This window comes from Aspergillus uvarum (genome assembly GCF_003184745.1).
Source record: "Aspergillus uvarum CBS 121591 unplaced genomic scaffold BO82scaffold_49, whole genome shotgun sequence".
In the NCBI taxonomy this organism is placed as follows: Eukaryota; Fungi; Ascomycota; class Eurotiomycetes; order Eurotiales; family Aspergillaceae; genus Aspergillus; species Aspergillus uvarum.
Window position 1 is genome coordinate 192,996 of NW_020291346.1, and position 24,395 is coordinate 217,390.

General features: G+C 53.2%; 9 protein-coding genes across 9 annotated transcripts; 6 read left to right on the forward strand and 3 right to left on the reverse strand.

Annotated features, from left to right (window-relative positions):
* Nucleotides 1-1,312: 1,312 nt before the first annotated feature.
* Nucleotides 1,313-5,377, forward strand: BO82DRAFT_139040 (putative 1-phosphatidylinositol-4,5-bisphosphate phosphodiesterase Plc1). Its single transcript, XM_025630048.1, has one exon. The coding sequence runs from the start codon at nt 1,633-1,635 to the stop codon at nt 5,086-5,088; it is 3,456 nt and encodes a 1,151-aa protein (XP_025489348.1). The 5' UTR covers nt 1,313-1,632; the 3' UTR covers nt 5,089-5,377.
* An 832-nt stretch (nt 5,378-6,209) lies between these two features.
* BO82DRAFT_356742 (putative Coatomer subunit epsilon) lies at nt 6,210-7,632 on the forward strand. The gene is made up of 5 exons (XM_025635818.1): nt 6,210-6,272; nt 6,413-6,794; nt 6,901-7,036; nt 7,147-7,385; nt 7,455-7,632. Exons 1-5 carry the CDS (start codon nt 6,248-6,250, stop codon nt 7,561-7,563), a joined length of 891 nt encoding a protein of 296 aa, XP_025489349.1. The 5' UTR covers nt 6,210-6,247; the 3' UTR covers nt 7,564-7,632.
* A 73-nt stretch (nt 7,633-7,705) lies between these two features.
* On the reverse strand, nt 7,706-9,880 carry pmi1 (mannose-6-phosphate isomerase pmi1). Its single transcript, XM_025635819.1, has 5 exons — nt 9,575-9,880; nt 9,482-9,502; nt 9,329-9,420; nt 9,032-9,269; nt 7,706-8,960 (listed from the first exon to the last, which is right to left on the reverse strand). The coding sequence occupies exons 1-5, from the start codon at nt 9,603-9,605 to the stop codon at nt 7,966-7,968; spliced, it is 1,377 nt and encodes a 458-aa protein (XP_025489350.1). The 5' UTR covers nt 9,606-9,880; the 3' UTR covers nt 7,706-7,965.
* Nucleotides 9,881-10,091: 211 nt separating this feature from the next.
* BO82DRAFT_315881 (SAGA-associated factor 29 family protein) lies at nt 10,092-12,402 on the forward strand (the record flags this gene model as incomplete). The annotated part of the gene is made up of 4 exons (XM_025632554.1): nt 10,092-10,223; nt 10,308-10,860; nt 11,090-11,615; nt 11,674-12,402. 4 exons carry the CDS (start codon nt 10,092-10,094, stop codon nt 11,954-11,956), a joined length of 1,494 nt encoding a protein of 497 aa, XP_025489351.1. The 3' UTR covers nt 11,957-12,402.
* Nucleotides 12,403-12,739: 337 nt separating this feature from the next.
* On the forward strand, nt 12,740-14,355 carry BO82DRAFT_356745 (GTP cyclohydrolase II). The gene is made up of 2 exons (XM_025635820.1): nt 12,740-14,110; nt 14,219-14,355. Exons 1-2 carry the CDS (start codon nt 13,133-13,135, stop codon nt 14,246-14,248), a joined length of 1,008 nt encoding a protein of 335 aa, XP_025489352.1. The 5' UTR covers nt 12,740-13,132; the 3' UTR covers nt 14,249-14,355.
* Nucleotides 14,356-15,025: 670 nt separating this feature from the next.
* BO82DRAFT_139290 (bZIP transcription factor) lies at nt 15,026-17,210 on the forward strand. Its single transcript, XM_025630050.1, has 2 exons — nt 15,026-15,786; nt 15,878-17,210. Exons 1-2 carry the CDS (start codon nt 15,249-15,251, stop codon nt 16,966-16,968), a joined length of 1,629 nt encoding a protein of 542 aa, XP_025489353.1. The 5' UTR covers nt 15,026-15,248; the 3' UTR covers nt 16,969-17,210.
* Nucleotides 17,001-18,916, reverse strand: BO82DRAFT_434437 (NAD(P)-dependent oxidoreductase). The gene is made up of 5 exons (XM_025640944.1): nt 18,661-18,916; nt 18,377-18,565; nt 17,950-18,281; nt 17,710-17,847; nt 17,001-17,647 (listed from the first exon to the last, which is right to left on the reverse strand). Exons 1-5 carry the CDS (start codon nt 18,676-18,678, stop codon nt 17,380-17,382), a joined length of 945 nt encoding a protein of 314 aa, XP_025489354.1. The 5' UTR covers nt 18,679-18,916; the 3' UTR covers nt 17,001-17,379.
* A 386-nt stretch (nt 18,917-19,302) lies between these two features.
* On the forward strand, nt 19,303-21,353 carry BO82DRAFT_356748 (actin-related protein 2). The gene is made up of 7 exons (XM_025635821.1): nt 19,303-19,445; nt 19,588-19,634; nt 19,700-19,843; nt 19,953-20,178; nt 20,254-20,819; nt 20,888-20,965; nt 21,036-21,353. The coding sequence occupies exons 1-7, from the start codon at nt 19,427-19,429 to the stop codon at nt 21,120-21,122; spliced, it is 1,167 nt and encodes a 388-aa protein (XP_025489355.1). The 5' UTR covers nt 19,303-19,426; the 3' UTR covers nt 21,123-21,353.
* Nucleotides 21,354-21,927: 574 nt separating this feature from the next.
* Nucleotides 21,928-23,675, reverse strand: BO82DRAFT_139165 (uncharacterized protein). The gene is made up of 3 exons (XM_025630049.1): nt 23,177-23,675; nt 22,361-23,097; nt 21,928-22,288 (listed from the first exon to the last, which is right to left on the reverse strand). The coding sequence occupies exons 1-3, from the start codon at nt 23,494-23,496 to the stop codon at nt 22,029-22,031; spliced, it is 1,317 nt and encodes a 438-aa protein (XP_025489356.1). The 5' UTR covers nt 23,497-23,675; the 3' UTR covers nt 21,928-22,028.
* Between the last annotated feature and the right edge of the window lie 720 nt (nt 23,676-24,395).

A 24,395-nucleotide genomic window follows, 5' to 3' on the forward strand; every position in this document is an offset into this window, starting at 1 on the left:
CGCCTGAGTGGAAACCGATCTTGAATTTTCACTGGTGGACAAGGCTCATACGTGTATCAGAACGTGTGACAGTACATGGAAGAATTACCACACACAGTACGTCAGAAAGTACCCACTCCAGCTTTCTTTCAATTGAAACATCCAGCGGGTTCTTCGAATTCGACCTTCCAAAATCCTTCCCCCCGAAAGTTCTCCCTTGTCTGTACGACGCCGCAGCAATTCGCGTGGATGGGAGATTCTTAAGAGGGCGAAAGTTGATTCCCACTCAACAATCTTATTCAACCTTTCCCTCCACCCCCCACCACCACTACCACTACCACTATCACCATCACCAACCATCACTAACCACTCCCCTCCCATTCAAATCCCTCCTTCTACAACCCTTCCGTCCTCTTCCCCGACTTGCGCAAGTGCAGTGGAAATTCCCCTAAACGAAGGAACAACGCTGGCACGGTTTCCTCCGTCGCATGATCATCAACTCTTACTCACATCCTGGCGCTCTTTCGCTGCAGGTCCTCTGCTACACTCCACGTAACCGTGCAGGAAATTGGAAAAAAGCTACACTTCGGTCCGCACTAGACAACCGCAGCCTTCACGACTTCCCTTGTCGGTCCAATCTCCGATTGCTCACATTATCGCCCTTCCCCTTTGGACCACCTGCATTACTGCGCTGGCAGGCAATCCTGCATTTGCAGTTCCGATCCTCGTCGCCGATACCCTTACCCTCTCGCGGTCTGCCTTAGCTCGCTCCCCAGTAACGCCCAGCCGACGCAAAGCTCAATCCCTCCCATTACCGGCGCCTGTACAAGCTACCCTGTGGAGGGGCTCTGCTGACAGCTAAGCACATGCGCAGCGCACACGGCTTTGACTTGCATAATACTCGTTTCCTTTCTAAGCGGTCATCGGCCCTCTCCCTGTTACCAAACAGGATACAGCCTTGCTCGCCATCCCCGATCCCGCCCAATTGGCCCAGCTCCGCACGTCCTCCCATTCCTGCTGCAGAGTACAGCTTTCCCCGCGCATCAGGAGATCGGCAAATTTGAAGAGGGGCTTGAATCCGGATTCAGACACAGAAAGGAGGCGGCGATCAGAAACAGGGCGGAATAAAACGAGAAGGCACCCAGGGAACAAGATATTCCCTGGTTTCGAAAGAACAAAAAAACCCCCCCAGGAGCAAGATTATTAGCCGGCGTCAAGTCATCAGACGTACTTGGTCAATTGAGTTGGAACGCAGAGACTCTAGGCCTACGCACTCCGCCGAGCCGATTGTTACGCAGAGTCGGTGTCTGTTTCAGTTGTTATCAGGAACCCGTACCCTATACTATCGCGAGCGCTCTCTGGCAGGGCTCTCCGCATTGCATCAGAGGCAGGCCAAGATGCAGATATCAAAACCGCAATCCCGCTAAGGAAGTGGCTTTTGCATCACTCAGCCAGACACGATTCCCATTTCGGCTCGTATTGCATTACAGTGACAGGCTACCATTCCAGGGTCACCACAGCCGCCTAATTGTTGTGTGTGTCGTTGTTCATTCGTCCCCCTAGGGTCCAGGTGACTCAGGCATTGGCACGGTTCACGGCAGGTCTACAATCTCACATTTTACAGCTGGGTACTACGTCTGCTAGGTTTCCGCAATGGCTTACGCTGCTACTTCATCGCCTTCCACCCTCAATGGCGACACTCAAGCAAGTTTAAAACTCACTGGCTCACTCTCTCAACCCCCCAAACTACATAATGTCATTACCTCAATCCCGCCTGCCTCCAATCCCTCATCGGCAACTATCTACTCCTCTTACTCAGCCACCCCAAACTCTACTCACTCAACATACAACTACTCAAATGCTTCAAGCCCATCAGGCACACCCTTGCATATCCCCTCTGACTCTCTTCGAGGGCGACTGTCCACTGCCCCTCTTATACCGCCCGGCACTTTCGAGCTTGGAGAGTCTGAGATGGCTGTTCCTGGCTACGCCATTACCTCTGGCTCGGCAGATATCACCACCCAGAACACGAACAAAGGTCCCGGTTTGATGCGTAGAATCTCACGTGGAGCAGCGAGCAAGCTCACGAGAAGACGCACTTCCACCACCCACAATGACAAGCGAGATCGAAGCTCCGGACCGGTTATCATGCGCAGACGAAGCGATAGCAAAACTGCTCACAACAGCTGGGAGAACGCTCTGGAGTCTAGTAACGAGGAAGACAGCAATGATGCCTTGGAAACCCTCGGTGCCTGTGGCCCTGAAGCATCCAGCCTACCGAATGATGCCTCAACGACGGCTTCCCGCAACTGTGGTGTCGTTGCGCCTAAAGTCGATGGGGCAATCCAACGTGGCACGATATTAACCAAGGTGACGAAAAAGCGCCGCAAACAAGTGCGTTTCTTCCTGGACCTCGACGCTGGCAAAGTCTACTGGGATCCCTCCAACCCAGCAAAACGGTTCTATATCGACGACGTGAAGGAAATTCGTGTCGGTGCCGATGCGCGGAACTACCGCGAGGAGCACCAAGTCCCAGAAGAACTCGAAAGTCGATGGTTTACAATTGTTATTGCTGATGCCGAACGCTTTAAAGGCCGTACGGTCAAAACAATGCACCTCATCGCTCCGAATGACCACATTCTTGAACTTTGGACTTCAACCCTCGAACATATTTCCCGTTACAGAATAGGTCTCATGGCTGGTCTGGCAGGATCCGGACAGAGTGAGGCGGTTTTGAAGGCTCACTGGCAGCGTGAGATGCAACTGTTATACCCCCAGGGTCTCAAGCCAGGCGATCAGGAGAGCCTTGATTTCGAAGCTGTAGAGGGTGTCTGCCGCAGCCTGCACATCAATTGCTCGAAGAACATGCTGCGCGCCCAATTCTCGAAGGCTGATATCAACAACAAGGGCAAGCTGTATTTCTCCGAGTTCAGTGACTTCGTTGCTAGACTGAAGGAACGGAAAGATGTGAAAATGATCTTCAAGGACAATGCTTTCAACTCCGACGGCCTCACTCTTGACGAATTCCTGTCGTTCCTTCGTGATGTTCAGAAGGAGGACGTTGACTCGGATCTGGCCCATTGGACATCTATCTTTGACAAGTTTGTCCGCAAGTCAAAGCCACGCACGCCGAGCATTCCGGAACATGGCGACAACCAGGTCTCCCGAATGAGTGTTGATGCTTTCTCTTCTTTCTTGGCCTCCTCGGCAAATGGGATTTATGCCTCCCGAGCTCCCCAATCTAGATTCGACCGACCCTTGAACGAGTACTTCATCTCAAGCTCACACAACACCTACCTCCTGGGACGTCAGGTGGCTGGTGCATCCAGCACAGAAGCTTACATCAGCGCATTGTCGCAAGGCTGTCGTTGTATAGAAATAGACTGCTGGGATGGCGCGGATGGTCGGCCCATTGTCTCTCACGGAAGAACCATGACCACCAGCGTGTTATTTGCGGATTGCATCACAGTCATCAATCGGTACGCGTTCATCAGCAGTGACTATCCTCTTATCCTCTCTCTTGAGGTCCATTGTTGCCCCGAGCAACAGTTGGCCATGGTGAGAATTATGAAGGACACCTTCAAAGATCAACTTGTCCTGGAGCCGCTCCTTAATAACACATTCGTTCTGCCCTCGCCTGAGGATCTCAAAGGTCGCATCTTGGTAAAAGTCAAGGTATGCGACGAGCCCCAAGCGGACATGCGTCAAGAATCGTCAAACTCGATTATGAGCTCTGGTCGCAAACGCAGTTCAAGCTCTCCGTTCATTCGGCCGATGGTGCCCGAGCATCAAATGACCTTCAACCTCCCTCCGCTAACAAGCTCGACCACCGTTGGCCCGGACAGCGCCGATACATTTCTGACATACGATCGACGCTCTTTTACGACCACTAGCATTAGTAGTGCTACAGAGGACAGTGACACTAACATGTTTTCGACCAGTCAAAAGGAGCGAAGACGAAGCCAAAAGAGCAAGATAACCAAGCCTCTGTCGGACCTGGGAGTCTACACCCGCGGCTATAAGTGGCATAGCTTTTTCTCTCCGGAAAGTCAGCAGTACAACCACGTGTATTCCTTTGCCGAGCGCTCTTTCGAGGGCATCTGCCGCGACATGGACAATAAAGCTCTTTTTGAGAGGCATAACAGGAAATATCTCACCAGGGTCTATCCCTCAGGGTTTCGCCTACGGTCGTCCAACTTTGATCCACTCAAGTTTTGGCGGCGCGGTGTGCAAATGGCGGCCCTGAATTGGCAGACTTACGACGTCGGCATGCAAATGAACCATGCAATGTTTGCAGCAGGAACCGACCGTACAGGCTATGTTCTCAAGCCCGAGTCCCTCCGCACTGTGCGTCCTGGTGAAGAGGCAGCGAAGGGCAAGGAGAGGAAACTCGTCAGATTCTCGGTCGATGTTATCTCTGCGCAGCAACTGCCCCGCCCCCGCAGCCTTGGACCAGAGGATTACATTAATCCTTATGTCGAAATCGAGATGTTCAGTGCGGATGATCGTGGTCAAAGCTTTGTACTTGGCGAGGGAGGCATGGATGCCTCGGCTCGCAATGGTATGTCAGGGATTGGGTATCCTCACCGTCGGCGTACAAAAATCGAACAGAGCAATGGCTACAGTCCCATCTTTAATGATCGATTCAAGCTCTCGCTCGAAACCAAGTACCCCGACCTGGTCTTTGTACGTTGGACGGTCTGGAGCTCTTTGGATGGTCGCAGTGCAGGCAACAATAACAGTGTGCAGCTGGCCACATTCACAGCTAAACTCAGCAGCCTTTCGCAAGGATACCGCTACCTGCCTCTATGTGACACCGGTGGTGACCAGTACCTGCTTTCCACGCTGTTCTGCAAGATAACCAAGGAAGACCCTGTCCCAGTTCAGCGCCTTGATGCGGAAGAGCTCCGCGCTGAGCGAATGGGGATCTTCCGTCAGATCGGCCAGTCTGTCTTCAAACGAGCCTCGTCCACCGAAAGGGACAGGGACACTGGCTCCGACAAAGGCAGTGAAGCTCCAATGACCCCTGACGATAATACCTCTCCTACATCCCCCGCGCTGACTCCGACGGTTTCGGCAGCTTCTACTACTTCGTCTTTACCTCCGTGAATTGCTTGACATCAGAGGTTACTGTGCATAGTCATGCTCAACTGACGCCACACTTTCACACCTGCCGTCTCCTCTTAGCCAGCTCACCTTATCATCATGATCTTGTTCATCTCGTTCCATGTGCAAGTATAGGAATGGCGTTACCCCAGCTTAACTGCATTTGATTTGAGCTATTATTTCGTTTGCATTTGTGTTTTTGGAGCCTTGGGTGCATTGCAGCTGCAGAGGAAGCCACAGGTGGGCTGGATGGAAAGCATCATCTCGCAACTGGTTGTTTTGTTCTATGGGACAGTGAAAGATGCATGGCCACTGTTTAGCGTCAGGATGGCCGAACGGTGTTTCTGTGTCTTGTGTTTTGATTTGTTTCTATACTATTCTGCCGGAGTACCCTGATTTTATGTGGCGATACCCTCTGCTTTGAGTTTGTCTTATTCTTTGTTTTGTTGACCGCACTCCGGTGCGAAGATCATTCATATCCTATTTGTTTATTTTGCGTGGATTCTTCCTGGGTTTTGCATTCGTTACACTGCGATTCGGTCCTCTGGCCTACGACCTCGAGTCCAAGTGGCGCTACAATCATGACAATCATCATTTGCATTTCGGTTGCGTGGGCATCGACGGTGGAGGGTTTACGCACAAGAAGTCGAGCATTGTTAATGAGGCCGAGGTCTTCTTGTGGCGATATTGCATCTTCATTATCTCAACATCTCTCCTCTGTGACTTGTTTTCGGGGGGAAATGATTCAAGTCCTCGGTGTGGAGGCGAATCATGACTTGATTTACTTGTCTTTCAATCTCCTGTTTTAACACGAATCATGCGGCTGGGTCGCTATTTTTGCAAGCTCAATTTCGATGACAAATTGAAGAACGATCACGATCACTGGAATGGTTTGGTGTATGGATGATAGGTTTTTTCGTAAACATTTGAGTACTGTACGTACTTTGTACATGGATGTCGTTGGTCGAACTCGAGCCTGGCTCGGATGACCTGCCTAGTTCTCGGTCCACCTGCCCGCCGCCGGGCTCCCGTAAAGGCAACGTGACGACTTTCCCGACCGCCCTCCGCATCCAAGCCATTTACTTGGGTTTCGAGTCTAGATTGCTATCTCTGAACCGACCCTCAATTCGACAATTACATATTCCCTGAAGCTCTCGCGACAATGGATCCATTCTCAGCAGAAGGCGGTATGATCCTCGACCCAATTGCACATGCAATGCCCCCTCACCCTCAAGCTCCTCATCCATCCCCCGCAACCCGTTCTCTGGTTGTACAGCACCAGTCAAGCAAACCCTCCTAATAACTAACCCCTTCTCCTCCCCCCCAGAATTAATCAACATCCACAATGCCTTCCACCAAGGTCAATACCCCGCCGTGATCGACTTCGACACCACGGCCCTCTCCCCGGAGAACCAGCTGCCCGCCCGCGTCCTCCAACTCCGCGCCCAGATCGCCCTGGGCCAGGCCGCCGCCGTCCTGGCCGACCTCGCCGGCGAGGACGAGGGGAATCCCGACCTGGCCGCGGTGAAGGCCCTGGCGCAGCACGCGGCCGGCGACCTCGATTCGGCTTCCACCCTCGCCCAGGACCTCGCCGAGAACTTTCCCGATAATGCGAGCGTGCAGGTCCTGGCCGGCACGGTGCTGCAGGCGCAGGGGCTCAGCGAGGAGGCGCTGGCGCTGCTGGCGAAGCATCAGGGGAACCTGGAGGCGTGAGTCGAACCCCAATCAGAGACGAAAGCGGCACTGGCTTTCTGGGTGCGGTGCTTGACATTGAGGGAATGGGTAGGCTAATCTTCGTCATTTCGGGCCCTCCAGCGTCGCCTTGATCGTGCAGATCCACCTCCACCAGAACCGAACCGATCTCGCCCTGAAAGAAGTGCAGGCCGCCAAGCGCTGGGCGCAGGATTCGCTGCTGGTTAACCTGGCGGAATCGTGGGTGGGGTTGAGAGTCGTATGTCCCCGTCCTCCCCCTCCTCGTCCCATCTATATCCAACTAGGGCGTTCCCCACCGCCGACGTCACTCGTCACGCGATCGCTAACTCCCTGGATGTCCATCTACAGGGCGGCGAGAAATACCAAGCAGCCTTCTACGTCTACGAGGAACTGGCCTCGGCGCCCAGCACGGCCGCGCCCCTCTCGATCGTCGGCCAGGCCGTCGCCGAGCTGCATCTGGGCCGCCTGCCCGAGGCGGAGGCGGCGCTATCCATGGCGCTAGAGAAATACCCCGACGAGGCCGAAGTGATTGCCAACGCGATCGTGTTGAATGTTCTCGCTGGAAAGTCGGCGGAGGAGTTGGAATTGTATGTCCTTTCCCCCAAAGATCTGGTGCTGTGGCGCGGATCAATCACTAATTATGATATGCGTGATAGACGTCTTCAGCAGACACTCCCGTCGCATCCGCTGTTGAGCGATATTCAGGAGAAGAGTGAGCTCTTTGATGCTGCGGCGGCGAAGTATGCCCCGAGGGTGGCGGCCTAGGTTGATGCCGGGCGCTGCTGTGTTTTGACTGCATTTTTTTTTTTTTTCTTTTTGTCCAAAGTCTACATTTAGTACCACCCTCTAGCGCAACGTTGCTCTTTTCATGCTGAATTGATACGGCGGCATAGCTTTCGTATGACCAGTAATATTAAGCGATGTCTTGATACTTCCGACTTCTTTTTTTCGAGTTGGGGGGTTCCAGACAGATTTATACAGGCTGGACGTGCCCCGGCACAGCGAAAATGACCTCTTTCTCCTTGTGATGCACAGAAATCAAAGTCAAAAGTGAAGCAGACTTATATACATCTAAAGATAATGGAGTTTGAAATTAGACCCGAAATTAAGTATTTATGTAGGACTAGTGGTCATGACGCAAAGGAAGCAAATTGACCTTGCATGCACCTAATTGCCATTCGCCATATCTTCCTTGCCAGTCAGATCGCAGAACGCCTTATAGGTGACGAACGGGCTCTCCTCTCCGCTGTCGGTGCTCTCGACAATGCACTCGGCATTGGCGCCGACAAAGAACACATAGCCCTCCTTCACTTCCTCCGACTTGTGGCCGACGGTGATCTTTCCGGCTCCGCCCGTGCAGATCAGAATGCTGGGGCCAACCAGTCCGTCGAAAGTCGCCTTGGCGCCGGGTCTCCTGAGCTCCGTCTTGACGACGCTGAATTCCTCGATGGGAGGGTCGTAGAGCAGGCAGGATGAGGCACTTGAGTACGCCGGCGCGTTGAGCACGACGTACGGGTAGTCAGTCGGCTGCAGCTTCTGCTCCTCGATGGGCGCATAGGAGTATGTCAACATCTCCGTGAGCGTGTCCACGTCCTTGAACTTGGGGGTGAACCCGGCCCGCACGACGTTGTCGGATGAAGCCATGCACTCAATGATGTCGCCTGAAACGTAGGCGTGGATGTCGTCGGCCTTCAGGAACATAGCCTCACCGGGGACGAGTTTCACGAAGTTGAGGAAGAAGAACACAAAGAGACCGATATCATCGGGGAATTGGCCATTGAGGCGAGTGATGATGGCAGCCAATTCGGCGGGGTTGCTGGGATTCGTCTCCGGGGAGGTGGACGAGGTAGCAAATGTGTCTGGTTGTTGAGTGGCTTCGACTAGTTCCTTAGTGGCGGCCGCAATGTCCTCGGTGGACGACTTCATCAGTGTGGTAAAGAGCGTGCGCAGAGCGTCCTTGTTCTTGGAGGTTACCTCGGGGTCTTCCAAACTCTCGGAACCCTGAACGGTGCGCTCGAACTCACTGGCCGCCTGCTCCCCAACCAGATTCCGGAGGGGTTTGACGGCCTTCAGGAAGTGTGTGATCTGGTCGAGGGGACGGAAGCTGCACAGGCCCTCGAAAGGAGTGATCGCGATGGCCATTTCGGGCTTGTGGTTGTCATCTGCAAAGCGATAACCAGAGTTAGCGGCGGTACGATCACTCTGGTTGTGACAACGATCACGAGCTACCTACCAGGATAGTTGCGAGGGTCTCTTGCGTGGAGCTTTTCTGCAAGCTTCTTGTTGGGGTGCGCTTGGATGCTAAGAGCTTTCTGGACAGAAAGCACCTTGAACAAGAACGGCAACTTCCCGCCATATCGCTCGCTGACCTCGGCAGACATCAGAGCCTGGTTATCCTGGACCATATCGAGCAAGGTCCGCTTGGTCTCGAGATCTTTGGAGGGAAGGGAAGGGTGTGTGCCCATCCATAGCTATACGTCATCGGGGTAAGTCAACAGCTTGCGGGGGCTCAACAACCAGGCGTACCAACCTCTGCATAAGGCTTCTCTGCCTCTATCGAGAAGTCAGAGTCGGATGAGGTAGCTGCATATTTGGCAGCCGCAGAATCATGGCCAATTTTGCCTGGGGTGAGCGTTCAGCGAAAGGCAGACGGGGAAAAATCGGGGGTGCGGGGAGCTCCTACCCCAGTCATAACTGTTGACACCTGCAAAGATCGAGTAGACTGTCAGTCCAAAACTCGAGACTGAGAATAAATATCGAAGCAGTCGGCACTTACCACATTGAAGCCGGAGCAATGGGACCTGCATTTTGACGGACGTGGAGGGGATAATGGGTGTGGTGTTGCCGATAACAGAACTGAAGCTCTAAGATAGTGGGATAGTGGGGGAGGGGAACTCAGGAAGGGGCAGAGCAGCAAAGAGCGGGAGGAGGGGTGGATATTCACTATAGGTAAAGTGTTCTGCTTCCAAGGGAAGTTAAGGAAGTTAGAGTGAATGAAGTTGAGGGGAAGAGGAGGAAGGAGGAAAGACTTTCAGAGATGAGATGTAACCCATCCCACCTCGCATCGACACCACTGTTCCCGGCCTCACCTCCATCACTCCATCACTCCATCATTGAAATCTGCCCCTCCAGATTCGTCCGATTGTCTTTCCACATGCGTTGCCAGTGTCCATCTCGGTACAACTTCCAGGCCTAGCGTCCTTACGTAAGTCGGTATTGGACAGGTTTTGTTTACTTAAGTCTAAGTCCAAGTTGAGTTAGTTGGTTAGGTGCCTTACGTGAGCCAGTCCGTGATGGTCTCTACCAATCAGGGGATGCCATGGAGTACCAAGCGTTTGCCGACCAGTCGCAGCCGAAAGAAGAAGAAGCAGACGACGCGCCAAGATCATGACGCCGCCGTCGGGGAGAATGTCCGTGAGGCGGCCGTGGAAGCAATACAAGCATCGCCAGCATCGCCAGCATCGCCAACATCGCCAGCAGCTCCGGCTTCAGCTTCCCAGATCCATCAGCCACGATCTCCTCGGCCTCAGTCTGTCGGGAATCAGAGGTGTTCAACTCCAGGGCCGCCTGCTGCTTCCCTGAACTCTTCCTCTCCTCAGACCGGTCTTTCTGAGGGTCGACCCCACGATCAGAGACAGGGCGCAGCGCGTGGAACACGCAGCTCGGCTCGCAAGGACCTGGTCTCCGCTTTCCCTTGGGAGGCCCTGGACATAGACAAGCTCAGGTCGACAACCACCACGACCACTCTTACTGCGACGAAAATAGCAAGCCCAGCCCTAAACACCACCCCAAGTAGGAGCTCCCCAATTCAAAGCAATAAAGGTCAGCAGCGGGCCGAAGATAAAGCTGCGGACCTGAGTCCCTCCCTCCGCATTATGTCCCGAAATCGGCCTCGAGGCCCTCCAGTCCCCAGGGACAATGGCCTCGCAGCCAATGAGGAGACTGATATGTGGAACAAGATTCTACAAGATCTGCGCAAGGCCAAAGAGAAGAACGACAAGCAAAAGGTCCTGGCCGAGCAAATAGCGACGCTGAATGAGAGGATCGGCCGAGAGGGCGGGAGTAAGTCACATTCATTTCCCTTCTCCATGAGCAATTGTCTCATTCACAAACAATGTCACATCTTCTGCGGTTCTGCTTTTCCCTTGTACAATGAAAGTTATATACCTAGAAATTGGGTCGCGCCATTGCTTCGTTGTTCGGTTCAAGCATGCTTGCATCTAGACCACCATCTACCCTTTTCTCGATGGCGGAGGCCTTTAGTCTTGCAGGCGCTAACGGATCTCAACAGAGCCTACTTTAAACGAGCATAATCAACTGGACAGCCTTTACAGGCAGATGGCGAAGTTATGCGAGGAGGAAAGAGCTATCCTCCAAGACGAGCCCAGCGATGTGATCAAGAACCTCGGTCTTCTGACAGCCCTTCGGCAGGCATCAGAAGCCGAGGCGCCGCAGAACCGAGCTGCATCTCTCTCCAAGTCACGGAAGAAGCGAAATGAGATGGACGGCTCGGCTACCGACTCGCCGGGTCCGTCCAATAACTCGTTGTCGGACAAAGCCAGCCGCGTGAAGGGTGGCATTCAGCGTAGTACGAGTGTTTCCAGCTCACAGGCCCGCGAGGGCCGGGACCACCCCATCGTACAGATCAAGGTAGAAGAAGGGTCCGAGGGCGCGAAGGGCACGCTAGCCGAACGAAACGGGCATCTGGTGGTGGGGGCGGAAGTCGTCTTCAAGCACAACAAGAACAAGCAAGGTGTCGAAGGCGAGGGCATTCAATGCATTATTAAAGGGATCACCGGGGATGGGCTCAAGAAACGGTACGCAACAACCCTAAGTCCAGTCCCACAGAACGATTGACCGATGTGCCTTCGAAAGGTATGATGTACAGGACCCGGAACCAAACGAAAACGGTGAACAGGGCGCGGTATACAAAACCGGCGCAGCGTCGCTGATCCCGATACCTCGCATCGGGTCAACATTGCCCTCGTTTTCGCTTGGGAAACAAGTCCTGGCAAGGTATCCAGACACTACCACTTTCTACCGTGCCGAGGTGATGGGTGCTAAGAAGGATGTCTATCGCCTCAAGTTTGAGGGTGAGGAAGATGATAAGGAGATGGAGGTTGACCGTCGCTTCGTTCTGGACATTCCCGGAAAGTGATGCCCCCGTCTCCTTCCCTCTCCTATCAGGCCTTTGCTCGCGCTCAAGCCTCGATAATCGCCAAGCCAGATGGAATGGCCCTGAAAGGACGTAGGAAAAGAAAGGGGAGAAGTCCGGAATCGCCTCCGATGTACGGCGCAGGAAACAATCTTTGTATTGCAATGAGAGGAAGGGTGAAATCGGCTGCCAGATTGTTCGGTTACTTGATACCCATTGTTTAGCTAGGCTTTTTATGATTTGATGGAGTTTTATGACTTTGCAGGGAGTTGGACGTTCTTTTCAATTTTTTCAGTTTTCAACTTGCTTCTCCTCCATCTCTTTGTCGTTTGGGATAAATCATTCTATACTAGGTAGCGGGCAAAGGATACTGTGGAGCAAGAACAAATGAACAAAGCAGAATGGATGGAATCTACTCGATCAGATTTGAGCCAAATAGGCTTAGCCCCAGTGTCTAGTCAGCATCACATACGCTACTAGGTACAGTTAATGGAAAGCCTGATTGATGTGTTTGCTGTGTTTGCATCCTCCCTCTCTCAGATCACTTGCAATTCATCCCAATGGACTAAACATAAATTAGACTGAGGTGGTCATGCTTTGATACTGCCTGCAGAATCACGGTGAGGTGTGGCGCGTTTCTGAAACAAACATGGATGCAAACTCTTAAACGTTAGTGACCTGCCACTATCTGACTACAGATCGCGTCATGCTGATTAATGATAGCTTAGTCATTGAGATTCCCCGCCCGTCGCCGAAGCCGCCGCAATTCCGAGGGGCCGAGACTAGAGTAACGCAGCGCCGAGATAGCAGTCCACGATGGACATCTATGATCATACAGTCATCTCCCCTTTTCTAGCATCCTACCTGGCTATGTTCCTCTTGTCGCAACTCAACTGCTGAATCACATGTACACCTTCCAACTCTAGGATTGAATTGATTTACCTTGTTCTCTCTCTTCACTAGAGCTCACACCTTCCTTCTCTCGTCCACCTTCACGATTCGTCATTCCCCGCCATGTCAAATTTACCGTCTCACGCCTCACCAACTTTTGGGGCGCAATCCGCTACTTCCAATCCCATTGAACAGCTCTCACTTGGGTTGGATCAAGTTGCCTCGAATAGTAGGATAGATGAACTCCGTGGCGATGCGGTCAGTGTGACCGACAGTGACCGGGGAGATATGACCCCCGCTGTGCCAGCCTCTCTTCTCTCCCCGTCCTTTACCCCGCCAGCAACCCCAGGTGGAACATTCAATCCGGCGCAATTGCTCCAACAAGCACAGCAACCTACCAGTTCCAAGCCGCCGAAACTCCTCTCGCGCCTACCCGATGTCGAATGCATTGTTCGTGCCCGTATCCCGACGACCACGGGCGCGGAGATGTTTCTTCACCTCTACCATAACGACCTGGATAACAAAGAACATTTGGCAATTGTCTTTGGCAACACAATCCGCAGCCGGAGCTTGGACAAAGTTCGACCTGGAGAGACCGAAATGGATCGCATGATTCGTGGTGCTTATGTCGGCAAACTCCACCCTGGTCGGGTTAGCAGCTGGTATGAGGAAGGGAACGCTGAGGGAGCGGAAGACACACAAAAGGCCGATGAGAGTACCCCGAGTCAAGCGCCACTTGTGCGAATCCATTCAGAATGCTACACCGGGGAGACCGCCTGGTCTGCACGTTGCGATTGCGGTGAACAACTTGATGAGGCAGCAAGACTCATGTCATTCCCCATGGAAGCTTTGTCCGAACTCGCATCACAGCAGTCAGTACCCGTCGCTTCGAACGCTTCTGGTGGTGTGATTGTCTACCTCCGGCAAGAAGGACGAGGAATTGGCCTCGGCGAGAAGCTCAAAGCGTACAACTTGCAGGATCTCGGATCAGATACCGTCGAGGCCAATCTCCTGTTGCGACACCCGGCCGATGCTCGAAGCTATGGTCTAGCTACCGCCATCCTTGTCGACCTTGGCCTGGGAGAAGATGCCAATCCCCACGGTATCCGACTCCTCACGAACAACCCTGATAAGGTGCGCGCAGTTGAGGGTCCCAACCGCGAGGTCGTTGTTAAGGAGCGCGTGCCAATGATTCCCTTGGCATGGAGATCGGGCGGAAAGGCCGGTATTACGAGTACAGAGGTGGAGGGATATCTTAGGACAAAGGTACGTACTTTTTTCTTCCCCCTTTTCCTCTCACCCATACTGTGGGGATTTTCCTTTATGCACCTTGGCCGTCGAGAAGTATCCCAATGCTAATCAATTGGATGACAGATTTCAAAAATGGGGCACATGATTCAGTAGATTAAAACAGCACCCTTTCCTTATTGCATTTGTGCACACCTTTCACAGTTTCTGCTTGCCTTTTTTACCCCTGGGCTTTATATACTCACGAGGACCTCAAGGGGAGGTCTTATGTAATGTACGGTGTTTATGAGACAGCGACGTCTATCTTGCCTTGCTTTTTTTTATCCTTACTTTCCTCGTCTGTGCGTACCGCGTTTCCAACGTCTTCGACGAGGTGCGCGGGGTGTATTACTACCTGTCTTAGTTTTCGTGCACATTGTACGTTTCGGTGGATCATGACTACAACAACTTCGGAGAAACAAAAAGGGGATCTGCGAACTTTGCTTCCCGTTTGGCTTGGGCGTTAATCCTTCTGTCAGATTGAAGACCAATGAGAACGGCTCCCTTGAGACTCGAGACTGACGGAGACGGATGGGAAGAACAATGGCCGAACAATGGCCAGAATGCTGTCGATGATGTGCACATTGACTGCTCAACCCTGGGCATGCTTTGTTTGCGCAGCTAGAACATGCCGAACGCCACGCTATCGAACTCTGTCCCCGTGGAACCATAGTTCTTGATTCTGCACCGCCATCTTGTCAAAAGCTGAAGAGACGAATGGCAATTGACAACATGAAGGCAAAACGTGGTGCGCAGTGGTACGCAGTGGTACGCAGTGGTGCTAATGATTGACTTTTGGGGGGGGGTCAATACCCACTGCTCCCACTGCTGGAACCAACCAGACCCAGTCGATTCCTTCCTGCGCCTTCGGGACCCTCCGTCCGCTTTCCCTTCCTCTTTCCCCCCATCATTAATATTTCCACCTTCCCCGATCATCTCGAGCATGCACTCATGCATGTCTCATTATCGTTTGATTAAAGCCATATCCACCAGTCAGTCCCTTTAAACGTCACATATTTCCAGCATTGGATGAAACAATAATTCCTTGTCAAACTTTCTCTACAACTCGTCGAATCTCACGTCCTGCCCGTGTTGAATGGCTGGGTAGCGTTCGGCCATGGCCTCCCGCCTACCGCCTCTCAATGATTTGGCTCGGCCGCCAGGCCTCGAGGAAACATCCCCATCATCCACATCCTCGCTGGTGCCCGGTCACCCTGTCACCTCTATTGCTGCAATTTCCGATTCGAACTCGGTGGTGAAAGTCGAGGACTCCCCCACCCCGTCTGCATTGGTCTCCGCCGATGCAGATACGCCCGCGCCTGATGCTGGAGGCGCGGCGACGGCGGTTGCGGGCCGGAAACGCAAGCTGAACAGCAATTCCGCCCGGGGTGTCGCCAATCTTACCCCGGAACAACTAGCTAAGAAGCGAGCCAATGATCGCCAGGCCCAGCGCGCAATTCGTGAGCGCACGAAGGCTCATATCGACTTGCTCGAACAGCAGGTCCGCGATCTTTCATCGCAGAAACCGTACTTAGATCTTCAGGCTGCTCTGAAGCAAAATGAAGCCGTTCAGGTGGAGAACAGAGAACTCAAGCAGGGGTTGAAAGCAGTCCTCGAGATTATACAACCCCTGTTGGGAGACCAGGCAAAGTCTGGTAGGTCACATCTGTTGTCTAGTTTGCTTCGACAAACCTTGGGGCAGATATACTTACCTCAAACATGTTCGAGATCTTTTAGCGTCGGCAGCCGCTTCCACAAGCGCCAAACCCATGCCCTCGATCTCCGTGACGTCGTGTTTCTCAGACAATGGCCATTTTCCTTCAAACACCCAACCGTCGGCCCCGACCGACTCCTCATATACTAAATCCGCGGGCACGCAGCCCCCTTCCTCCACACCCCTTACGTTCTCGCCCACTGCAGGTCGGCGGAGTTTAACGGCCGCTGGTCCGGCTTCGTTTCGCATCGCATTTGATTACCAGCGGCATAATTTAGCCCATGGCCTCGACTTCGGCGGTACGGATGAGCGGATGGGATTCAATTTCTTGCTCGATACATCACAACAGGTGCCCAAGGTGGATGGATTCCGTCGTTGCTCCGAGGCACCGAGACCAGCCCCTGCGAGCACAGCCTCGACGTATCCAGCACCTTTGCCTGCGGGTGCGACGACGGAACAATCGCTGTCCTTGCCCGCGCACTTGACTCCAATCCGGAACATCGCTCCGACCTGTACACTAGACGCCATCCTCATGGACTTCTTACATCATCGTCAGCAAGAGGCAGCAAAGGGTGTACCGAAACAGAATCTTGTTGGCCCGTCATATCCTAGCGTATCGTCCTTGCTTAATCCAGAACGGAGTGTGTACTCACATCCTTTGTCGAAAGTGTTCACCGACATTCTGCGCACATTCCCGGATATCGCAACACTGCCGGAACAAGTTTGTGTTCTTCTCCTGATGTTCCTCCTAATGCGATGGCAAATATATCCAACTCAAGAGAATTACGAGCGATTGCCGGAATGGCTGACCCCCCGTCCATCGCAGCTGCTCACTCCGCATCCGGCTTGGATTGACTACTTGCCTTGGCCGCGCATGCGGGATCGCCTGGTGATGACATATCGAGACTATCCGTTCGAGAATTGGTTCATACCCTTCACACGGACTCTGTCGGTCAATTGGCCATACGAAGCAACAGATTGTCTTCTGTCTACTGGTGATGGTGACGATCTGATCATCAATCCTGTCTTCGAAAGACATTTCCGAAACCTTAGCAATTGGTCCCTCGGCCCGGCGTTTGCGGAAGCATACCCTTCGCTGGTCGATACAACCAAGATTAAATGAAAGCCGCTCGCCGGTAATAGTACAAATCATATAAATGGTAGTAGACTTGAGTGAACCTAACCATGGTTTTAAGTTTGGTGATCTGTGGCCTCAGTCATGCCTAACGTTTTGTTCTCTCATTTGGACCCATGTCATGCGCAATGATCCGCCTGAAAATACACCTTATCCATGGATAATTGCTTCCAGATTTTCGACTTTTGACTTGGTCAACTCAAAGCTGCCAATGCATTAAGGCATGTCCTGAAAACGAAAGACACGGTGCTTGACATATTTCATGATTTTGAGTCATAGAACGGCGTTGGATATTATGTGTATCACTCTTCCAAATGACAAATTCACAGACATCCTAATGCCGGAATCCCCGGGATTGGCTTAGTACATGCAGAGTGATTGAAGAAGCAGTTTGTTCGGTCATGACGAGTTGCCCTGCCTGCTCTTCTCATTCCAGAATGGCAATCCCGCCTTCTGCCGTAGAACACCATACATGGAGCTGCTATCTAAGCATTCACCCGCATACTCCCTGGCAGCCTCCATGTTGTCACAAGCCACTTTCAAGCCCGGGAGCTCAACCTTGCTCTCCTCGGCCATCGCAAAAGCATGTTTGGCATCTTTGATAGCCAAGGACACTCCAAATCCAGGCCGTGAGCCCAGCGGAGGCGCGTACACGCCCGTCGTTAACCTAGCGCATGTTAAAAGGGTATATTCATCAGCTGAGCAGTGGGAAAAGAAGGACCAGCCAACCTCTTAGAATATCCACCAGCGACGGGGCCAAAGGCTTCCCCGATGAGCTCCTCCATCGGCCCAGTTCCCAGGCCCGTGCGTTCAGCGAAGACCTGCGCTTCGCCGACGGCTTCCATCATATTGACGGTGACAATATTGCTAGTTTGGGTGGGATGCACCGCCCATGATTAGCACTCCTTCCATCTTCGCATGGAAACGGGCAAAAACAAAAAGCGGAGTGGGAAATGTAAAGGTGCTCACCCAGCGATCTTCAACAGCGAGGCTCGCGTAGCATCCTCGCCACAGTCGATGACCTTCCGTCCCATCACGTCCTGGATCAACGGCTTTACTGCTTCGGATGCTCGCTTCGGCCCGCCAATGGCGAAGACGAGCTTGCCGTCGGCCGCGATGGGGTTGCCGCCGAAGACGGGCGCCGCCAGGAACGACGCCTCTTTCTCCTTGAGCGTGGCCACGGTCAGACCGACCGTGGTCGGGTGGACGGTCGAACAGTCCACGAAGATCTTGTCGCGCAGGGAGATGCCCGACCCCGTGGCTGAGGAGATGAGTTGTTGGAGGACGGCGTCGTTGGAGACCTTTTCACATAGTTAGTTCGATCATTTCTCTTCGACACCGCGCTGTAATGAAGTCCCAGTAAGGTGTTTCGAGCAAGGAGGAGAAATAGACATACCATGGTGAATATGATGCCACACTGGGCGACAAGCTTGGTGAAACTCGACTCCGGGGTCCCGCCCAGTGCCCTGAGGGGGTCTCCGCGAGCCATTGTCCGATTCGAGTAGATCAAATTCAGGGCTCTCTTGCTGGCAAGGTGCTTTTGGAGGTTACTGGCCATGGCCAGGCCCATGGAGCCGAGGCCATACTGTTGGGGCGGGGGGATCTCAGTATGTGACGCTTGGTGGTTTTGTTTGGGATATGAGGACGGGGGCAGGGAAGGGGAAATGGTATGGCACGGACCCAACCGATTTGAGGCATGGTGTTTGTGTAAGGTATACTGAGACCTCTTGAGCAGGGATTGCACTCGCTCAATGTGAAAGGAATGGCGAGTGATGGTTGGGTTTTATCTTGTATGGTCTGGAAGTAGGACTGTACTGTCCCTGCGTATCTCGGGCGACAGACGATAACCGGCCGGGCCCGATGTCGGGAGGCGGAGATATTGGCAAATGACCATTGCACTTTTATTCAGTCGTATATTCCATTGTACGCATCACGCTGAGGTTTGGTTTTTCAGTCTCAAATTGATTCTTGACTAGCCTCGGTTTCTAAAGGTCACAGTCTTTATGATTTGAAGTATGGAGGGTTTCTGATGATCATTGGGACTAGTCTCTTCATGGGACGCAGCGAGACTGTTGTGTGCTCCCGAGTAGTTTCGGCTTAGAGCATAGAATTCTATTTTTATAGCATGTATATACTTATAGAGAACAAGCATATGAGACTGATGGCTTAGTTATAGGATAGACAGCAATACATCCTCACAGCCTCAGGCAGCAACTCGTGACTGACCGCCCGGCAGGCCCCACCGAAGCAGTGCCGCTCCGGACGGGCGACCTGGTCTTCCACTGCTGCTGCGGCTGCTGTTGTTGCTGCGTCTCCGACTAACTTACTGCCTACCTGCCTTCTGGACGTCATCTCCATACTCCCTCGTTCCCTTTCCCCTTCACCCGCTTTCTGATCAATCGCCTTTCTTTTTCCTTTTTCCCGGTCGCTCAATCTCACTATCACCATGGCTGATATGCCTATTGGTACGTTGCGCGCCTCCCACCTGGACCCCTCACCCCCCCTCCTCCCCCCTTACTCTCTCCGCCAGTCTCTCCTCTCCTTGCCCGGGATCTCTCCGTACCTCCCGCGTTCCCTTCAGCTAACCACAACAATTCACCCAAACAGTGCTCGATGGAGGAACGGGTTTCCTCAAAGTCGGATATGCTGCGCAGGTTGGTCTCTTTCGTTTTGGTCTCGTCAATTTCGTTCTTTCATTAACGCTTGCGTCTTCCTGCAGAACTTCCCCGAGCACCAGTTCCCCTCGATAGTGGGGCGCCCCATACTGCGGACGGAAGAGCAAGCAGGCGACATTGTCGTCAAGGATATCATGTGCGGCGATGAAGCTGCTGCCGCCAGATCAATGCTCCAAATCACCTATCCCGTATGTCTATACTCTCGCTGGTTCTGAATCACCGTCTCCCCCGCTTCCGGCACAATCCAGCAGACATGTTAACGTTGGGCCGGAATGGTTTCCTGGCCGGTCTTACTAGATGGAGAATGGAATTGTCAAGAGATGGGATGACATGCAACACCTATGGAACTACACGTTCTACGAGAAGATGAAGATCGACCCCACCGGCCGCAAGATCCTCCTCACCGAACCCCCCATGAACCCCCTGAAGAACCGGGAGCAGATGGCCGAGGTGATGCTGGAAGGCTACAACTTCGGTGGTGTATACGTCGCTATCCAGGCCGTCCTTGCGCTGTACGCTCAGGGTAAGTGTCGCCAGTGCTCTTGAAAACCAACTAGGTCACCGACTAAGCTCCATGCTCTCTTTCGGCGAATCGCAGGTCTCAGCAGCGGTGTCGTCGTCGATTCCGGAGACGGTGTCACCCACATTATCCCCGTCTATGAATCCACCGTCCTGAATCATCACATCCGCCGACTGGACGTTGCTGGTCGCGACGTCACCCGCAACCTCATCGCCCTTCTTCTCCGCCGCGGGTATGCCCTCAACCGCACGGCCGACTTCGAGACCGTGCGCCAGATCAAGGAGAAGCTGTGCTACGTCTCCTACGACCTGGAGCTGGATAAGAAGCTCTCGGAAGATACGACGGTCCTGGTCGAGTCCTACACCCTGCCCGACGGCCGTGTCATCCGCGTGGGCAGCGAGCGGTTCGAAGCCCCCGAGTGTCTCTTCCAGCCGCACTTGGTCGACGTCGACCAACCCGGTATCGCCGAGCTGCTGTTCAACACCATCCAGGGCGCCGATGTCGACGTGCGCTCCAGTCTCTACAAGGCCATCGTGCTCAGTGGCGGAAGCAGCATGTACCCCGGCCTGCCCTCGCGTCTGGAGAAGGAGCTCAAGCAACTGTGGCTCACCCGAGTACTGCAAGGAAACCCGGAGCGACTCAACGTATGCGCTTTCTGCCCCGAAAAGCCCTCCATCTGCGCTCTATGTTTAAGCTAACGTGGTTCCTATAGAAATTCAAGGTCCGCATCGAAGACCCGCCCCGACGAAGACACATGGTCTTCCTTGGAGGTGCCGTGCTGGCCAACCTGGTACGCAATGCACCCACCCCTTAGATGTGTCCGTGCCTGTCCCGCTAACCCCTGTGTGTCTTGTTTCCAGATCGCCGACAAGGAGGATATGTGGGTCACCAAGCAAGAATGGGAGGAACAGGGTGCACGTGCCCTCGCCAAACTCGGTCCTAGATAAAAAAAAAGGTGTCTAGGTAGTTTACCACTTTCAAACCACGTAACCAGTACATATATGCATCCATACCTATCCACCTACTTTTCCAAGTGCTCAGCCCGCCATCTTCTGATCCCACTGGGAATCTATTCTGAAACATTGCGAGGCTTGTCGCGTCGCGTCGCACCCTCTCTTCAAGCCAGATCCTTTTTTTTTATTATCTCTATATCGATCTTCTACGCTCATACTCTGCAGTTATATATACATACTTTCCAGAACCGGGTGTTTGCTATTTTCTATCAAGACGGATGCATGCCCATCCATTTGTACTCAAGCTTGCTGTATTGTAATGCACCCACTTTCGTGCTATGCTCGAAAGCCAGACATTGTAGATCTCACAAACAGAAGGTGTTCGCGGAACCAAGAACACTTCTCAGGGTAATCGATTCAGAAGCTTTTCTCTTCCTGTTACAATCTTACAGAAATGTGACACACAAGATCAACCCGAGTAGTGGAACCAAATCTGCACAGAAAGGCCTTTGTCTAAGTCTATGTGGTGTATATATCTTCTACCAAGTGGACCAACCGCAAACGAAAGAAAATGGAAAAAGAAAACTCCTCAAACATGCAGGACACAGGCCTCTATATTCCCAAGAATACAGAAGGAAGGGAAGGGAAGGGAACGTAGGACCGATACAGAAGACAGTGTCAAAAAAAATGTGTGACTGAGTATGGTCACGCAACCATGAGCACACTCGAAGATATAACAGAGGTCCATGAGATAGCAGGGACATGACACACGAGGGAAAAACCAGAGGCCCGTCTCTACCAGCGGAAAGGCAAATGGATCGATGGAATATATAAATGGTTGGATAGTGAGGCGCAGCCGCCGGGATGTCCCTTTGGTTATTATAAGAGGCTGTAATCTTTTCAGTCATCGGAGTCGGACTCGGTCTGCTCGTTGGCGAGGACCTTCTTGCGCTCTTCGTTCATCTCGCGGTAGGTACTCCAGCTAAGGAGGAAGAAGGCCACGATGATGAGGACTCCGCCGATGATGGAGGCCAGGGACAGGGGTTGGCCAGTACGCAGCCAGTCGACGATCGCCACGAGGAAGATGGTCAACAAGGCGGCTACGGAGGAGAGGACGGGCGAGGTTAGGGAGATCAGGACAAGGAAGGAGCCGGAGAATGCTATAACAGACAAATGGTATTAGTTTCAATTCCAACCCCCAGTTCATGGTGGCTTGATCGGTCTTGACTTACTGGCATTGGCAAGGACGGAGATCAGAAGCATCCAGGCCGCTTCTCCGGTCGGCCAGCGAAAGGTTTCCAGACCAATGATGTGCAGAAAGGGCAAGGGGATCCACAGAACAAGGAGCGTGAAGCATCCGATGAGGCTGCCAAAGGTGTTCGCGAAGATCATGCTGCGTCCGGCGCTGGTACCCTCCGGGGGACACGCGAACCGCTTGTACAAGACCTCGTACAAACCGTACAGCACACTGCCGATACCTATGATGATATTGCCCAGCAACCGGTTTTCGGCTTCGTCGTGCGCTTTGCCTTTCTTGCCGTCGTCGCGATCCCCGTATGCCACCACGAGCACCCCGACGATGGCCACCACGACCGCGATGATCTTGTCGGCCCGCAGTTTGTCCTTGAGGAGGGGGATCGAGAAGGCATACGCGAAGAAGGCGGAGCAGTTGTAGATAGCGGTCAGGTCGCTCGGTGTGGTCATGTTGACTGCAACGTACCAGGAGCCTCCGGCGATTGTGAGAGCGGTGGTGACAAACGCCGTTGTTCGGAGCATGTACGGGATAGGCGATCGTTGAGAATCACGAGACGTGAGGTGTACATCCTGGGTCTCCACCATTTTTGCTGTCGTGCGCAGGATGTAGACATGCCGGCGCCAGAACGCCGCCCAGGACAGTTTGCGTTTCTGCAAGCGGAGGATAAGGAGCTGGAACGGCCACAGCAGCGCCCACGAACCATGTGTGAGATAGCTAGATAGCGCGGAGAAAGGTTAGCCCCTAGAATGAAAGTATCGAAGGTGAGCAAGGCGATCAAGTACTCCGAACTCACAGCATACAATATGGTTTGTCCCAGTGCAGCTCGTGCTGAATGTATACCGCGGTCTCGGTCTGAACCACAAAACTAGCCAGGCTCAGAAGCAGAAACCCCGAGGCAATCAAGTACTTTTGGCGCGTCGCCTGCTCCGCGGTGTGCTCGGGACTACTGCCGCGGATGGTCGGCCGCCGGGAATGGTGAAGCATAGGCCTGCCTTCTGCATCACCATTGCCCAGGCTGGCATTCGACAGCCGTCCGCGACGCTCATCCTTGAGCAGCGGTTGTTGGGCGCGGCCGTCAGCGGGTCGGTGCATGACAGGACGGTTCATAGACATTTCATCGTCCGATTCGTGGAAGGCAAGGGCCGGATCCGGATCCCAGGCTTCTCCAACACCCGTTAATCGCACACTATCTGTAGCCACCTTGTGCGGATTTTCTGGATCAAGGATGTAAACAAGAGTGTTTAGGGAGGAACGCAACAGAAGCGACAATGAGATTTGGAAGCCTGCTCCTTGTCTCTATTATGTATGGGCCGGGGAGACTATGACGAAGCGTGCGTCGGAAAGTGGGATGGGATGAAGGTGGGCGGATAAGCCGCGCAATCGGCCGATGGAACGACAGGCAGCTCAGGTGGACGGAAGGATAGATTGGAGGGACTGCCGAAGGTTTAAAGCCCAACGTTCACGTGGGGGCCTAGCGAAGGAAGAATTGCAGCCCCAGTGGGTCAGTTGCCTGCGGACAGAAGCGGATGATGAGGTCTTGAGGGCAAGGCATACAGCCTCGTATGTATAGGATATCTCCGGGGGGGAAGTACTTCGGACCGCTGCGCTGCGGCCACGTTTGCGAAAGTCGTCCGTGTAATACAATTGTGGGGACGTCTGGACTAGGACAGTAAGGTGGAAGGGAGGAGGAACGAGCCAAGCCCCAAGAAAAATGAAAGAGGGACTGCTGTAAGGGAGGGAGGGAGAAGAGAAAGAAAGAGAGAAAGAAAGAAAGAGGCAAGGCAAGAAGAGTACGGAGTAAGTACCAGGATGTCACGATGGGTGGGAGGGACTATCCGTTAAGGTAGTTCAACTGGTCTATTCCATTTCGAGTCAGGGACCACTAAATAAAACTTCACCGCCTTACTCAACGACAAGTTGGAAATCAGCGCCGGTGCAGCGCTAATTCGGTTCCGGCTAGTCACGTGTGGGGACTCGGAGCGAGTCTCCAGCTTTTCCGTCCACGGTTCCCC

What these genes read in the sequence shown, in the direction of transcription:
- BO82DRAFT_139040 (XM_025630048.1), top strand. Translation starts at nt 1,633, where the DNA reads ATGGCTTACGCTGCTACTTCATCGCCTTCCACCCTCAATGGCGACACT.
- BO82DRAFT_356742 (XM_025635818.1), top strand. Translation starts at nt 6,248, where the DNA reads ATGGATCCATTCTCAGCAGAAGGCG. An exon ending in CATCAGGGGAACCTGGAGGC is followed by an intron (nt 6,795 to 6,900) that starts GTGAGTCGAACC and finishes CGGGCCCTCCAG; the next exon opens with CGTCGCCTTGATCGTGCAGA. An exon ending in TCGGCGGAGGAGTTGGAATT is followed by an intron (nt 7,386 to 7,454) that starts GTATGTCCTTTC and finishes TATGCGTGATAG; the next exon opens with ACGTCTTCAGCAGACACTCC.
- pmi1 (XM_025635819.1), bottom strand. Translation starts at nt 9,605, where the DNA reads ATGCAGGTCCCATTGCTCCGGCTTCAATGTG. An exon ending in ATTGCTCCGGCTTCAATGTG is followed by an intron (nt 9,503 to 9,574) that starts GTAAGTGCCGAC and finishes CGATCTTTGCAG; the next exon opens with GTGTCAACAGTTATGACTGG. An exon ending in AGACCCTCGCAACTATCCTG is followed by an intron (nt 8,961 to 9,031) that starts GTAGGTAGCTCG and finishes ATCGCTTTGCAG; the next exon opens with ATGACAACCACAAGCCCGAA.
- BO82DRAFT_356745 (XM_025635820.1), top strand. Translation starts at nt 13,133, where the DNA reads ATGACCCCCGCTGTGCCAGCCTCTCTTCTCTCCCCGTCCTTTACCCCG. An exon ending in AGGGATATCTTAGGACAAAG is followed by an intron (nt 14,111 to 14,218) that starts GTACGTACTTTT and finishes ATTGGATGACAG; the next exon opens with ATTTCAAAAATGGGGCACAT.
- BO82DRAFT_139290 (XM_025630050.1), top strand. Translation starts at nt 15,249, where the DNA reads ATGGCCTCCCGCCTACCGCCTCTCAATGATTTGGCTCGGCCGCCAGGC. An exon ending in GGGAGACCAGGCAAAGTCTG is followed by an intron (nt 15,787 to 15,877) that starts GTAGGTCACATC and finishes TAGCGTCGGCAG; the next exon opens with CCGCTTCCACAAGCGCCAAA.
- BO82DRAFT_434437 (XM_025640944.1), bottom strand. An exon ending in TCGCTGTTGAAGATCGCTGG is followed by an intron (nt 17,848 to 17,949) that starts GTGAGCACCTTT and finishes CACCCAAACTAG; the next exon opens with CAATATTGTCACCGTCAATA. An exon ending in GCTGGTGGATATTCTAAGAG is followed by an intron (nt 17,648 to 17,709) that starts GTTGGCTGGTCC and finishes AACATGCGCTAG; the next exon opens with GTTAACGACGGGCGTGTACG.
- BO82DRAFT_356748 (XM_025635821.1), top strand. An exon ending in AAGTCGGATATGCTGCGCAG is followed by an intron (nt 19,635 to 19,699) that starts GTTGGTCTCTTT and finishes GTCTTCCTGCAG; the next exon opens with AACTTCCCCGAGCACCAGTT. An exon ending in TGCTCCAAATCACCTATCCC is followed by an intron (nt 19,844 to 19,952) that starts GTATGTCTATAC and finishes CGGTCTTACTAG; the next exon opens with ATGGAGAATGGAATTGTCAA.
- BO82DRAFT_139165 (XM_025630049.1), bottom strand. Translation starts at nt 23,496, where the DNA reads ATGTCTATGAACCGTCCTGTCATGCACCGACCCGCTGACGGCCGCGCC. An exon ending in GACAAACCATATTGTATGCT is followed by an intron (nt 23,098 to 23,176) that starts GTGAGTTCGGAG and finishes CGCGCTATCTAG; the next exon opens with CTATCTCACACATGGTTCGT. An exon ending in CTCCGTCCTTGCCAATGCCA is followed by an intron (nt 22,289 to 22,360) that starts GTAAGTCAAGAC and finishes TGTCTGTTATAG; the next exon opens with CATTCTCCGGCTCCTTCCTT.